The sequence below is a fragment of the Chenopodium album genome, chromosome 15, assembly GCF_948465745.1.
Source record: "Chenopodium album chromosome 15, dcCheAlbu1.1, whole genome shotgun sequence".
Taxonomy (NCBI): domain Eukaryota; kingdom Viridiplantae; phylum Streptophyta; class Magnoliopsida; order Caryophyllales; family Amaranthaceae; genus Chenopodium; species Chenopodium album.
Genome location: NC_137848.1, coordinates 11,762,975 through 11,777,192, shown reverse-complemented (window position 1 = coordinate 11,777,192; position 14,218 = coordinate 11,762,975). Strand labels below are relative to the sequence as shown.

General features: G+C 34.5%; 2 protein-coding genes across 2 annotated transcripts; both read right to left on the bottom strand.

The window, feature by feature from the left end:
* Positions 1-815: 815 nt before the first annotated feature.
* Positions 816-4,291, bottom strand: LOC145581913 (uncharacterized). The gene is made up of 4 exons (XM_081638950.1): positions 4,144-4,291; positions 2,964-3,442; positions 1,673-1,917; positions 816-1,590 (listed from the first exon to the last, which is right to left on the bottom strand). The coding sequence occupies exons 2-4, from the start codon at positions 3,410-3,412 to the stop codon at positions 1,352-1,354; spliced, it is 933 nt and encodes a 310-aa protein (XP_081495076.1). The 5' UTR covers positions 3,413-3,442; positions 4,144-4,291; the 3' UTR covers positions 816-1,351.
* Positions 4,292-6,057: 1,766 nt separating this feature from the next.
* On the bottom strand, positions 6,058-7,914 carry LOC145580813 (uncharacterized). The gene has a single exon (XM_081637911.1). The coding sequence runs from the start codon at positions 7,912-7,914 to the stop codon at positions 6,058-6,060; it is 1,857 nt and encodes a 618-aa protein (XP_081494037.1).
* Between the last annotated feature and the right edge of the window lie 6,304 nt (positions 7,915-14,218).

Below are 14,218 nucleotides of genomic sequence, written 5' to 3'. Positions count from 1 at the left end.
ATATTCTATATATGATGGATTGATGGATATGTTAATTATTGTGATTTATAGAGTAATATCCTTGCTTTTATAGAATTGCACATATACTTCATTTTATACGAGTACGATACACTTTAATTTGATTTAAATTAATTGTGTTTACTACTCTGTATATGTTGTTGTATGTTCATATACTCATATGAAACCATAAAATTTAACCATATTAATAAAAAATAAAAAAAAAGCAGTATAGGATGGAGAGATGGATCAGCACTTACGTGCGTATGTTAAAGCAAGGAAGCTAAAAACATTAGTTTATTGTTTCCTAGTCAATCTATTACTCCAAATCAAATTATATTAGGACTATGTAAATTCCAAATTTGAAATACTACCCATTCAATAATCAATACGAAGTATATTTGAGATAAACTTGATTATGTAAGTTTGACAAAGGCGTAGCAGACCACATATCCATTCCTTTAAATATATAATTAGCAGCACTAATGTCATTAAGAAGTTGATAGGCTGGATTATGCAAGTTTGATAGAGATATGAAGCAATCAATAGAACATTGTTTCAATTGAGAATGAGTTGACATCAGTGAATTTTTAATTTGGAGAAACTATCATACTTGTACTCTTTAGCTTAAACAAGCAATATTCTCTTCAACATTTGAGAACATCCAATAGCTACATAGTATTATATTTAGACAAAACTATAATTGTGATTATGATGCATTTATATAATTATTAGTACCACGTACTACCACCCTTCAAACCAATAATGAACGGTATGAATATTATATGTAGTAAATAAAATGGAACGAGTGACAAAGATTAAACATTACCACTATTTATTACCACCTGTTAAATGTGTGAAAATAATTAAAATAGAAATACAAAGCGGACTCTCTAAAAGACAAGCACATTGAAAAGTAAAGACTTACTAGGGTACTCAAAATTTGGTGAAGGCATTTTCATGAGAGAAAAAAAAGGCAGTACAACAAAATTATACAGTTTTTGAGCTACAAAACTTACCTGTGAAAACTAAAACCCTAAGAAGAATGAAAAATGAAAACAAATCGGGGTATTGAATTAGCACTTTAGCAGGAGATCATTTGTATGTTGACTTGCAACAATAAACCTAAAGTTGTGCCCAAAGAGTGCTAAAAATGTCCTTCTCAATAATGTTTCTTCGTTCAGCAATCACTTGTTTTTGTCCTTTTCATATAAGCCTGCCCACACCCTCAGCACTCATTCCCAACATCGGTCCATTGATTGATTCTGCAAGCGGAAACTCCTCATGAATGCATATCGTGTTTCCCACGTCTATCAGAAGTGAGCAATCCATACAAAAGAGAAGCTTGGCCTTATCAAAGGCATTTCAGTCTAGCAAATGTCAAATAACCTGTGTGGCCTCGTCCTTCACTGCATGGCTTTGCCATGACTGTTGCGGCACCAGAAGCTTCCACTGCATCGCCTTTTTCAGTTGAATGTTGTCTTTTCTTGTGAGGTGGTGATCTAAAAGAGAAACCCTCATCTCCTTTACCAAGTTCAGCCCTTACTTCTTTAACTTCGTATGTTCGGAGGAGTATCTCAAACGTTCTTATATCTATGAGTAAGAAACTAATCTTAATGAAGGGGAAAAGATTATAACAATTTTAAAACTATATCAAGTTAACAGATAAACCTACCTGTGAACTTCAATCCGAGAGTTTCACATGATCGTTGTACTTGCTCGATGCAAGGTGAGAATGAGCACAAAATCCCATCTGGTTTCAACATCTTTCCAGCTGATGGGATTACAAGCCAAGGTTGGGGTAAATCTAAGAAAACAGCATCAGCCTGTCCTATATGTTCATCAGGAAATCCCTCACCCTGAATATCTCGAACTCCTACTGTAATTAGCTTGTTCACTCCTGTCTTCTCAAAGTCCTCCCTGTCACATGAAATCAAAACAGTGAGAAGCTATTTCGTAAGTGACCATGCTAAAAGAACCAAAACAAATCAACCACACACAAAAAAAAAACCTTATACATAACTTACACAAGTACAACAGTCAACAGCTGCAATACCCTATTTGCAGTTCTTTTTCTTTATTTGTTCTCCTCAAAATTTTTAGTATTATTCTTATTAAAAAAACTTCAGTTGCTGAACTTTAAACAACCCTATTTGCAGCAAACATAACATAATTTACAGACTCCCATGAAGAGTTCGTTCATTGACTAACTTTCACGCATGGGAAATAAGCATAGTTAGAGAACATCAAAAAGTACCCTTCCATGTAAGCATGAGTCAAAAGTACAAAAGAAAAAGGAGTAACACTCTCACCCTCCCCCCAGCAACACAAAAAGTAGACAGTTAATAAGTTGTAATGTACAATAACCATCACCAACTATAGCTTTACCTCAGTTAATCGCCACAACCTTTACATCCATATACTAAGGCTCCGCTTATGTTGATTGAAAACATTTTTCAGGAAAATCACTTTCTAAGGAAAATAATTAACAATGGAAAACATGATTGTAAAAAGGATTTTTCTAAAAAGATAAATGGGAGTAAAAGGGAGGGAAAGATAGAAGAGAGAAATAGAAAGCAAGAAATTAGAAAGAAAATGTGGCATGGTTTTCCTTCTCTTAAAAGAAACTTTTCAGATATGGGAAGACTGTTTTCCACCCTTTAACAAAGAAACAAAGGAGAATGGAGAACTGAATGAAAATCATTTTCATGGAAAATGTTATCCACCAAAACAAACAGAGCCTAAAAGCAAAAAGAAGAAAACATAAAACCATGAGCTCAGCCACATAGTAAATGTTCAAGTGCACAAGCTCAACTGTCATTCACATTTTGGGTTCACCATAACATTCAAAATAATCTAGCAAATTGTAATTCCAGCTATACTTCTAACAGGAACGCAACTACAATTCAGGATAATTAACTAAATTTAATTAAATAATAAAACAATTCATTTGAAGGCAAACTTACCTAGCTGAAGCAGCCCTTTGCTCATGGAAATCAAATGTATACACATGACCCATCGGTGCCACGGCCCTGGCAAGTGAAGTTGTGAGAGAGCCGCTACCTGTACCAGACTCCAGGACGACACATCCCGGAACTATCTCCAAGTACATAACTACGAAGCTAATATCCGCTATGTACAAAATCTGAGTCCTGTGGCTTAGAACCAATGTCCACAATTCTGGAGTTGGTGCCAATAAGTAAACAAACCCCTTTTTATTGCTGAAGACTTTGGACCCAAATGGCTTACCAATCCAATCAGAGTGTTTAAACACTCCAAACCGGTTTTGCAGGACTGAGCCTCCAATTACCTTGACAGCCTTCATGTGGTCATGGGGTTCATAGACTATTACTAGGTCTCCCTCTTGGATTCGACGTAGGAGGGAGAGTCTTTCCGATGGGTCTGATGGTATCATGGTGTTGCAGTTTCCTTACTGTTAAAAGACCTGTAATTAATAGGTGCCGAAAAACATTATAATCTAATTTTCCACAAAGTATCTTAGTTATCTCTTGCTACGCAGCAAACAATCAAGCAGTATACATTGCTTCAACAAACTCCGAATACTGTAAATAACTTGCATTGTAAACACAGCTTAATAGAAACAAACTAACAATTCAGTATGTTATAAACGGAAAATTTTTAGCACCTATCCAAGCTTATAGTCACATACGCTACAATTTTTAGCTTACAACATTCCAAGGGCAAATCTAGCATAGCCAACAACAGGAAAAATTTAAACTTTTTCCACCCTAATTACCTATTCCGAATAAGTGCATCACTTTGACTTTTACTATATTAGCTTACTTATTTTGACTCGATTATTTGTTAATCTTCATAAAACAAATATTTTTCAATTACGTAGTATTAATTAGGTTCATAATTACTAGTTTCATAGTTCAATCCTAAAATTAAAGGGTTCTACTACCCATTAGCAGCCAAATTTGATTCAATTAGGGTACTACAACACATTAGCAACCAAATTTGATTCAATTATTGAATTAGGCTCATAACTTTTTTCTCGTTAGTAATTATAACCAACAGTTCAAATATTCGAACCTTCAATTCACTATACTGAGAATTAAATTAAATTAGAAACCCTAGATTGTAAAATTGATATGATGATTACAAAAGGGAACAAGAAGTTACCTGAGAAGCTGCTTCAATGGAGGATTGAAATATCAGAAGGAGCCTCAATGGAGAACGAGGAGTGCGCTTCAATGGGAAACTGAGAGTGTGAGAAAGGACAAGTAGGGCTACGTTCTTCCGTTTCCTTTTTCTTTTCTTTTCTTTTCTTTTTTTTTTTTTTTGGGGGGGGGGGGGGTTAGGGAATAATATTTATCCATTAAATTAAATTAGCCTTCCTTAAAAAAAAAAAAATATATATATATATATTAGTCTGCACCGTGCACACACTAGGAAACTAGGATAGTGTATGTGTATTGAGTTTAGGACTTGTGGCAACTCATGTTTATACTTCGTTCTTCTGTCTGTCAAAAAAAAAATTACTCAAAGTTTCTTTTTTGGATTTTTTTTTTTTTAATTTACGCATGATAGGCGTTTACAATCACCATAAAACCCAAAAACCGATATGAAAAATCTATTTCATATTGTAATATATTCTCCCTCTATTTATGAAAAACGGTTACGTTTGTCTTTTTAGGCGTTCCCTTTTAATGGTTACATTTCAACTATTCTTAATAATATTTAATACACGCATCGCGTGCAAACCTACACATTCATATACTTCAATGGATGACATAAGCCGTCTGTATACTTTGCATTCATTGGTTATAAGATGTATTGATTGAGTGGTTTATATTCACATGGATTATGCCGGTCAAAGTTAAAACTAATGACAAAATATCATCATTTTTCCACTTACTACTATCTTATTTTCCTTAATAACCATGTAAAACTATCAAACATGGTCTTTTTTGGATAAGAAAACCTATATTATGGCTTTTTTTTTCTTTCTACTTCAATAGGTGAAGTCTTACCTCAAGCTTCAGAAGAGGAATTCACTACTCAAAAATGCAAACTAGGATCTCTTGTAGATGGGAAGAGAAGGAACTTGACTTCCTTGCTTGTATGCTTGGACATACAAGAAACATTTCTAAATGCACAAAAAGCCCTCAATCAAAGTCAAGGCTATAGAAAGAAGGCTTCAAACACGAATTGTGTTATAGCAAACCATCATGAGCTTAATTTTAATTAAAATTTGAAAGTTAACCAAGAAGAGAACTTATAAAAGAATGGATCGGTATACAAACTTGCAGAAAAAATCAATGTCAACTCTCATGGTAATGCTAGTTCAACCCAAACAATACTCTACATGTGAATGGAAGTTTTGGATTTTAAAACTACAAACCAACTTGCTCAATTGTTGTGTATGCAAATACTAGCTTCATCTAGATTGTGCAATTAGATTATATTGCATAGTTCAAATCAAATAAAACAACCTGTGATGCTTAACCTTTTCGACTGACAGTAAAGGTAATCCCAGAAGGATCTTAGCAAGATCTTGATCTTCTTTGCTGTTGGTAAGACGCCAAGCTCTGATATAACCCAATAAAATACTGGTATGGATCAAAAGTTTTTATGCTTATACTTGTTTCCCTGCATTTCAAGCACAGACTATCCATTTTTCTTTGTGATACATCAAACTAATTCATTCCCCAATTGTCTTTGTTGTCCTGTCAATTCAAGCATAAACTCGTCTTTTTACTGAAAGGCTTCAAACTGGTTCACCCTATATATGATAGATACAAGTAGTTGTTCAAGCATCTGCCAAAAAAATTAAAAAAATCTCGACCTTCTATTGAAAAATAAATAGAAAATACACATGCCAAATAATCTCAGCGAAAAGATAAATGAAAGAACATGTCAGATAAAATAAATACATCTATAAAAGGATCAAAAAAGTTGTATAAAAAAGGGATGAAATCTCTACAAAGAGATGTGAGAACTGAATTAAAAATAACACTACTGTAATCATCTTGAAGAAGAAGTGGAATGTCCGAACAAAGTATACAGACTAGCAGGTGCAGTACAGCAACAGTGTCATACTTGAAACAGATGATTCTCAAAGCATACATTCCAACTTGAGTCTTTTGCCACATGATCTGCACTTCCACCACCACTGCTTGAATAATGACATGGACTATTCGTTCCCTTAGAAGGGGACCTTTCTACATCCTCTTGGCTGATGTTGTCTTTGTTGTGAGCTAACACATTAGGGACACATGCATTGTCCAGAATTTTATTGGAATCAGTATCCGCAACCTGTGGGGGTGTATATGATTCACAAGGATTATTGCATTTATCAGCATCATTTTCTTCGTCAGAGAAGCATCTGCAGCAATCTAATTCATCCATATCAAATATACGGCTAGATAATCCTTCTCTCCATGATATCTTAACCTCAGAATCATGAAAACTACGGAGCAAAGATTCAGGAATCCCAGGAGAAGCCTGACTATCCATGGCTTTTCGGAAATTGGCAAGGTCAATTGAATTATCTAGTCTAATCAACGGATTAAACTCAAAGTTCATCTTTGGTGAATCCACTGCAGGCATATCACATCCCGGAGATAAGCTAGTTCTTCTGAGAACTTCAGCCACTGAATCAAGTTCAGATTCAAACCAAAGTCTAGATATCTCATCCCTGCTCAAATGGGACAATCCAAAGCTTTCTGTACTTGAATCCGACTGTGGGGTTTGAATAACATTTCCACTTCCTATCGAATCTTCAGAACGTGGGGTAGCTTCTTTTTCATGATCATGCCAAAATTTGTCTTGTTTAGGTGAGACTTCAACCTTAGAGCTCGGCACATAAAGAGGATAAGTTGGTGAGGGGCTACGCACCAAATGATCAAATGAAGGCCCAAGGACACCTCGAAAGTCAGGGCTCCTACTCCTACTACTATGAGAAATTGTAGTGGCTGCACTACTTGTTGCTGTACATCTACTTCTATTGCACAACTCAGACGAAAACCCAAGACTCGACATAGGTGAAGATGAACAACCAATTGAATTCGGAGACAACACCACTTCACACTCATTCAATCTCACACCAGTTTTACCATGATCATCATCCTTGTCCTCACTCTTCTCATCACAAGGAGATAATATCCACTGCATCGAAGCCTCGGATGGACAAGGAACAAGAGAAACCCTAGGCTTGCTAAAACTTCCTAGGACACTCTCATCATCACTCCTAAACACCTTAGTTTTACTAGACCCAAACAAGTCATTATTTCCAATAGTAAGCAATCCTCTAGGCCTACATTTCCTCTTGTCACTAACACCAGACAGAACATGACCAGCAGCATAACAAGTAGTGGGTGTGGCTTTCACCACCGATGTCGAACCGCCTTGTATCTCCGGCGAAACTGAAGCCTGTATAGGCGGAATAGGGCTGATTGAATCATAACAATTTGACTCCTTTTCACCCAAATCAGACCCACAACCATTTTTACCTACAGGTGTAAAATTCACACCATTTTCACACAATCTAGCATCAGAACCAATAGAAAAATCAGATCTTGAGTTGGGTTTTTTCCCAGATTTCCAAGAATACAAACAAGGAGTAGGAGGGTTTTTCTTCAACCTCTTAACATTTCCTGAAATGGGTTTTTCTGGGTTTCGCACATCATTGCAATTTTTCACTAAATTTCCACCATTCTCACTCAATTTAACCTTCAAACGCTTAGCATTAGGAGTAGTTTTAGGGGTTTTATTAGCAATTAAAGATTTGGGTTTTCTATTACTAGCATTTTTAGTAGCAGTAGAAGAGTAATTAGACAGAAAAAACCTGAGACAACCCTTTGAAGCTTCTGCTGCTGCTTCACTAGAAATTGAAGTTGCAGATGAAAATGAAGATGAACAAGAAGATGAAATGTTGAGATTTTTTACCATTAATGGACTTCTGGGGCTCGGATTTTTAACCTTTTTCTCTGTTTTACTTTGAGTTTTTGATGCAGAAAATTTGGTGTTCATCATTATGAGATTAAATAGGATTATTCTGAGGATTTACATCGATTAAATTGGGGAATTTTTGTGGGATTTGAGAGAATTAGGAATGGATGAAGCTGAAGTGTGTGAGTTTAGGAAGGAGTAAAGACTAAAGAGGGATTATCTTAAAAGTTTGATTTGATTTGAATTTGAGAAATGGGGGTTAGAAAACTTCAAGTTTGCCCCTGGATTTTGGCTTAATTTCTGAAGAGGGTATCATGATGTCATGCCATGTGTTTCCTTTTTGGCATTGGCTTGAACTCTTTGGGATACTTTTAACAAGTGTTTGTACTTCCTCTTTACAAAGAACAACGGTTGTATATTGTACATTGACTCTTACTTCTTACTCTATTAAATTAATGTTCAATGCTTCCTTATTGTTCACATTTTATGGGGTAACGTCGGTATGACAACTAGTATTACACACGATTTATTTATCCTTATTGTTCACATTTTATGGGTAACGTCGGTATGACAACTAGTATTACACACGATTTATTTATCCTTATTGTTCACATTTTATGGGTAACGTTGGTATGACAACTAGTATTACACACGATTTATTTATTCATGGATGATGTTAAAAACCTTGTCTAGCATTTTATTTTAATCAACTCTCGTCCTTAGTAAAATTTAATCTATCGATGTAAAAGTCAGGGCCAGCCCTCTTCCTGTGCAAACAGGCCTACTGTACAGGACCCCCAATTTTATGGGGCCCATTTTTACTTAAAGCCCAACCTTAAAAATAAAAAAATAAAAAATAAAAAAAAAAAACTAAAGTCAGCCATTGTTATCTCCGCACTCCGCAAGCAATCAATTTACTTTCCAAATTCCAATCTACTTTCCATCAATCTACCTTCCATTTTCAATATCAAACTTTCCAAATTCCAATCTTCAATTTAATTTCATTACTTTGAATATGAAATTTCCATCACTTTTTCTATTCCATATCTCATTCAATGCTAAATTCTTATTAACCTTCTTATTTTACCCAAAAATAATTAGTAATTATCTCACTTTCCTCTTCCAATTTTCAATGGAAGAATTAATTTTTCAGTCTTTACCATTACTTCTCTTGATTTTCGTTTATCAAACATTCAAACGGCTAATCTTTTTACCATTTATAAATTTCCAAACAATTTCAGAATTTTCTACAACTCCTACTCAAAATTATTTTTGGGAGAAAAAAAAATGCGATTTATATATTGTTTGATGAGATTTGATCTTTCTGTTTTGAAATTTTGGTTGTGGAGTTGTCGTTAGCCTTAATTGCTGGGATTTGCCGATTTAGGATAGTTGGATTAATAGATTTCTAACTAAGGTATGCAATATATATATATATATATATATATATATATATATATATATATATATATATATATATATAATATTTAAGTATTATAATTTTTTTTCCGTTAGGGCCCCATTTTATAGTTTAGAACAGGGCCCCGAAATTTAACGGGACGGCCCTGGTAAAAGTTGTAGAAATGATCCCATAATAAAGAAAAGTCTTATCACTGTACAATAAATTAACATTCAACATTTAGAACTAGAAATGGATGTGAAAGCTTAGCAAATAATGTTGCAATATGTTAAAATGCACTTAAACCATGAACTAAGGATGGTAATCCAAGATATTGTGTGGATGATCGGATTGTTATCATTCTTCTCATGAAACAAACTAGAAATGGCATTGTTCACCTTGCTAATGTATGAAACCTAGGTGAATGAAGAGCAAATACAAGTTGATCCCCTTAGATAAACTTTTTTGTTTATCAAGTGGCATTCTTGTAATTAAATGGCACAAAATAACAATAAACAATTGGATTGCGCTGAGGTGTTCCACTTTTTCTGACAATCCACATGCAAGTTGCTCTTGATGGACCATCAAACGATTTTGCTCAATGCCGTTAGGAGTGAACCAAGTTCACCAGCTCATTTTATTTTTTGTTTTCTCATACTTGCTCAACTAGAGTTAAGTACTTGTCTTTTGTCTTTAACTTCAGAGTACTTTTACTTTTTAGAAAAATGCACTTTAATAATCCCAACTTTGATCAATTTAATTTAAATAATCCCAACTTTTGATTATTCTGCAATAATCCCAACTTTCACTTGAGTTTTCATTCTTCAATCCGGATTACCTGTTACCTGAAGGAAAGGTTAAATTTTTTTAAAAACAAATTATTTAACACGTGTTTCATGTTAATTGATTTGAAAATAATAATAATAATAATTTAATTCAAAAAACCAAAAAAAAAAAAGGAAAAAACTAAAGACCACCAGCCACCAAACGCTGGTGGCTTTCCTTTCCCAACCGGCGAGCCCCAACCCCAAATCACCATATTCGATCCCCCAACGCCGCCGCATTTCCGACCTCCCTTTCTTCCCCCCACACCGAAAACCTTCCCTTACCCCCTTTAATTGCGTTATTCGGTATATAGAAGAGAGAGAAAGGGAGGGGAGTTGCGTTTTTGTTGGTTTCGAGGGTGGTAAAGGTGATTTAGAGGGCTGGGGTTAGTGTTACGGGTGGTTTCGGGGAGGGGAGATGGACAATTTCGGGGTTAGAGGCTTTGATTATGGGTGGTTTCAGGGTTATGGGTGGCGGTTAGGACTTTTGGTTATTGTTGGTTTAGGGGGTCGGGGAAGGAAGGATGGCAGTTTCGCAGGGATCGGCAGTTTCGGGGGAATTTTCGTTGAGATCGGGAGATTTTAGGGGAGGTTTACGGGGTTGGAGCTATGGAGGAGGTGGTTCTGGGATGGCAGCGGCCACCGCCAGTGATTGTGGGCTGGTGGTTGCTTAGATTTGGTTTTTTTTTTTTCTATTGATTTTTTCTTTAATTTTTTTTTTAATTTTTGGACCAATTGCTACTTGACACGTGTAATACCCTGTATTTTTATGTATTTTTATAAAGTATTTAAGTATTAGTAAAATGTATTGTTAAGGGCTCAAGTATTTTAATTAAATATTTTAAAGGGTTAAAGTATTTTAAATATAAGGTTTTATAAAAGTAAAATATATTTTGGGCCAAACGTTTATTAATTATTGGGCAATGTAAATTATTCCTACATACTCTTATTGGAATAACTCATTCCAAAACCCATAACTTAAGCCCTATCCTATAACTTAAGTCCACATTTTTATAAGCCCAAATTTAACCCTACACTCTCTACTCTATAAATACACCATGAATCCCCAAAAATTTCCCACACAAAAAGGTTAGTCTTATTTTCTTTCTCCTTTGTTTTATTAATTTGTGTAATTATAATTATTGATTTATGGGTTTTGATTTTATTGTTTGAAATTAATTTAATTAGTATCAAATTGTATTTTGATGAATAAACTTTATAATTTCAGATTTTATAAATGTCATAATTTTCAGATTTTGTAAATTTTATAACCTAGGGTTTTTAATTATTGAAAAATCACAATTTTAGGGTTTTTACGAATAATTGATTTAGGGCTTTTATAGTAGTGATGTTTGAAATTTTGGTGATTATAACTACTGATTAGTTTAACTTAATTCCAGATTATTTTGAACACGTAAATTCGTGTTTTAATTTTTAGATTTCCGTTCGTTAATATTAATCCCGTTTTAATCTCAATCAGGTTCTGAACTCATCCGATTATGATAAAAAAAAAAAAAAGTAGTGTTTTCCATGTGGAAACAATGTTTTAAGAAAGAATCATTACCTATGGTAGTGTGCACCACCCTCTCGTGGCCAAATTCAGCCTCTAAATATGATTTTCAGGCAGTTTTTGATTTCTAACGAAGTTTTTTTTATGCTTTAAATTTTATCCTTGAGTTTAAAGGGTAAGAGATAATTTAATGTTTCTATGGATAATTTAAGTATAAAGATGTATTTTGATGAAGTTTTAAAGGGTTTTTGATTAGTTTAAAATGCTAGAATTTTATTTTAAGTAGTATAATTGTGATTTTAATGAAAGGGTGTGATTACCCATTAAAAAGGAGTTTAATTAGGGGATTTTAAATAATTTTCAGATTTTTTTTAAGTAGTCTAAAGTAAATTTAAGTTGCTGGAAATTGTGTATACAAGGAGAATTAATATAGTATTATTGTCCCTTTATGTAGGAGACTTGATTCGGGAATTGTTGTAGTGTAATTGGCTACTTTAAGGGCTTATTTGAGGTACGTTCGTGTACTTAGCATAATTATGTTGATGTAGTAGCATGCTAAATGTGTTTGATTGATTACAAGTAATATCATGCTAGGTTTGGAATGGACATTATGATTTGGATGTTATTGGTGATTGGATTATGAAGCATGATTTATTTATGATGCATTATTGAATGGAAAATAATAGCTTGGAATATTATTTATGAACCACGTATTTATTTATTGCATTATAGAGAGCATGTTTAATTAAACTAAATGTTTAATTTGGTTTGGAATATTGAAAAGGAATTTTATTATGGTTCATATAATTTTTATTGATGCGATAAGCATGAGGAAAGAGTTATATAAGTGTCCATGTACACTGGGGGATAGGATTTGTGGCGCTTTATGCGTTTAAGGTGTCATTGGCACCGAGGTAGAATTAAAAAGGGTTCAACATTAAATATTATGTGGTCACTAATTATTCAATAATTAAATTGATATATTTGATTGTTTGAATAATTATTGTTGATTGAATGATTATGGTTTGAGAGTCATCACCAAGTTTAATAATCGGTAAATAACGTAAAGTGAAAGAGATTACGCACCAAAACTCTTGGAACGTATATACCTTGAGTATTAACATATGGGGGGAGTTATGGGGTTTTATATTTAACCATAACTTCTACTGGAGTACAAGACGCTATACATTCCTTTAATTATTATTATGTGCAGGAATTCCACCACCTATGTGTGGTTATTGATGCTGGCACGGTTAGCTCCCGTGTCAGTAACCTCAATTTATTTGAGGGAGGTTAGGGGGAAACCCGTTCGATACGTAATCAATGCTAAATAAATTATGTAGTTGTCTAGTTGAGAAGTTTTGTTGGATGTTGTATGATAGAAAAACAGATGCAACAAGGTAAGTTGTGTGTTGATAGGTAAGTGCATGTTAGTGTGTTAATTGCACTTATATACTCAGCTTTACTGATTATGTGTTTTGTGTGTTTGTTGGCTTTGTCTTTATCTTGGCCCTATGATGACCCATTTTTAATGGAGAGTAGTGGAAACAAGTGGAGAGAAGCTTTCAGGTGATGAAGCATATTCATGAATGGACATGAGTGAAGAGCGAATCATGCTAGTTTCCATAAGTATAGGATGTGTTTAATGCTTTATTTATTTATGATACTATTATTGTGCATGACTAACGAAAAGGTTTTGAGTTCAGTTTGGTTTTAATAAGGGCCTATAATGGTTCCAAGTTGTAGGTTGATTTTATTTTACTTCGTTTGACTTTGGTTTGACTTTACTTTCATTGCTTGACTTTTTCAAGTTGACTTGTTTTGAAAGGTTTTGAAATTAATCTTCCGCTGTGTGTCTTTGATAGTTGCCTTAGCCGTTTTCACGGTGGCGGTAGTGTCTTAGATATTCCTATTTAAAGTTTTATACAGGTCAAAATAGGTATTTTAAAAGAAAGGAATTTCTAGGGTGTTACAACACGTGTCAAGTTACCTATAATAGGTAGTTGACTTTTGTTGATCGGTTTGGGATTGAAGAAAGAAAACGCAAGTAAAAGTTGGCATTATTGCAAAATAATCAAAAGTTGGGATTATTTAAAGTAAATTGGCCAAAGTTGAGGTTATTAAAGTGTATTTTTCCTTCCTTTTTTCATTTTTTGGTTGCTCTGAATCTTGAACTTTGGCTCTGATTTTCACCATTCGCCATATTCAACCCCAAAAACAATACTACACTTCCTTCTCTCTCCTCTACAAACTCAGTCTTCTTCTTCCTTTAGATCGACTCCACCGTTCCTACTGTATTCAACCCACCTCACAACCACTAGCTAACGGTGACCACGATAACGGCGATTAACCACCACCCTCTTTATCATACCTTCCCCTAAAGGGTTGATATGGCCCCACTTTACATATTTTGCTACCAGGGTGTCTTAATGTTCGGCCGACCGTTATCGCCGCGAAGTGGCGAAGGTGGTTGTTGTGGCCATGGGAGGGGATGAGAGGAGAAGAGCATCCCACCTTCTTCACTCCGGCTGCCGCACCACCTACTAGAAAAGTCAATTCGAGTTTCACTGA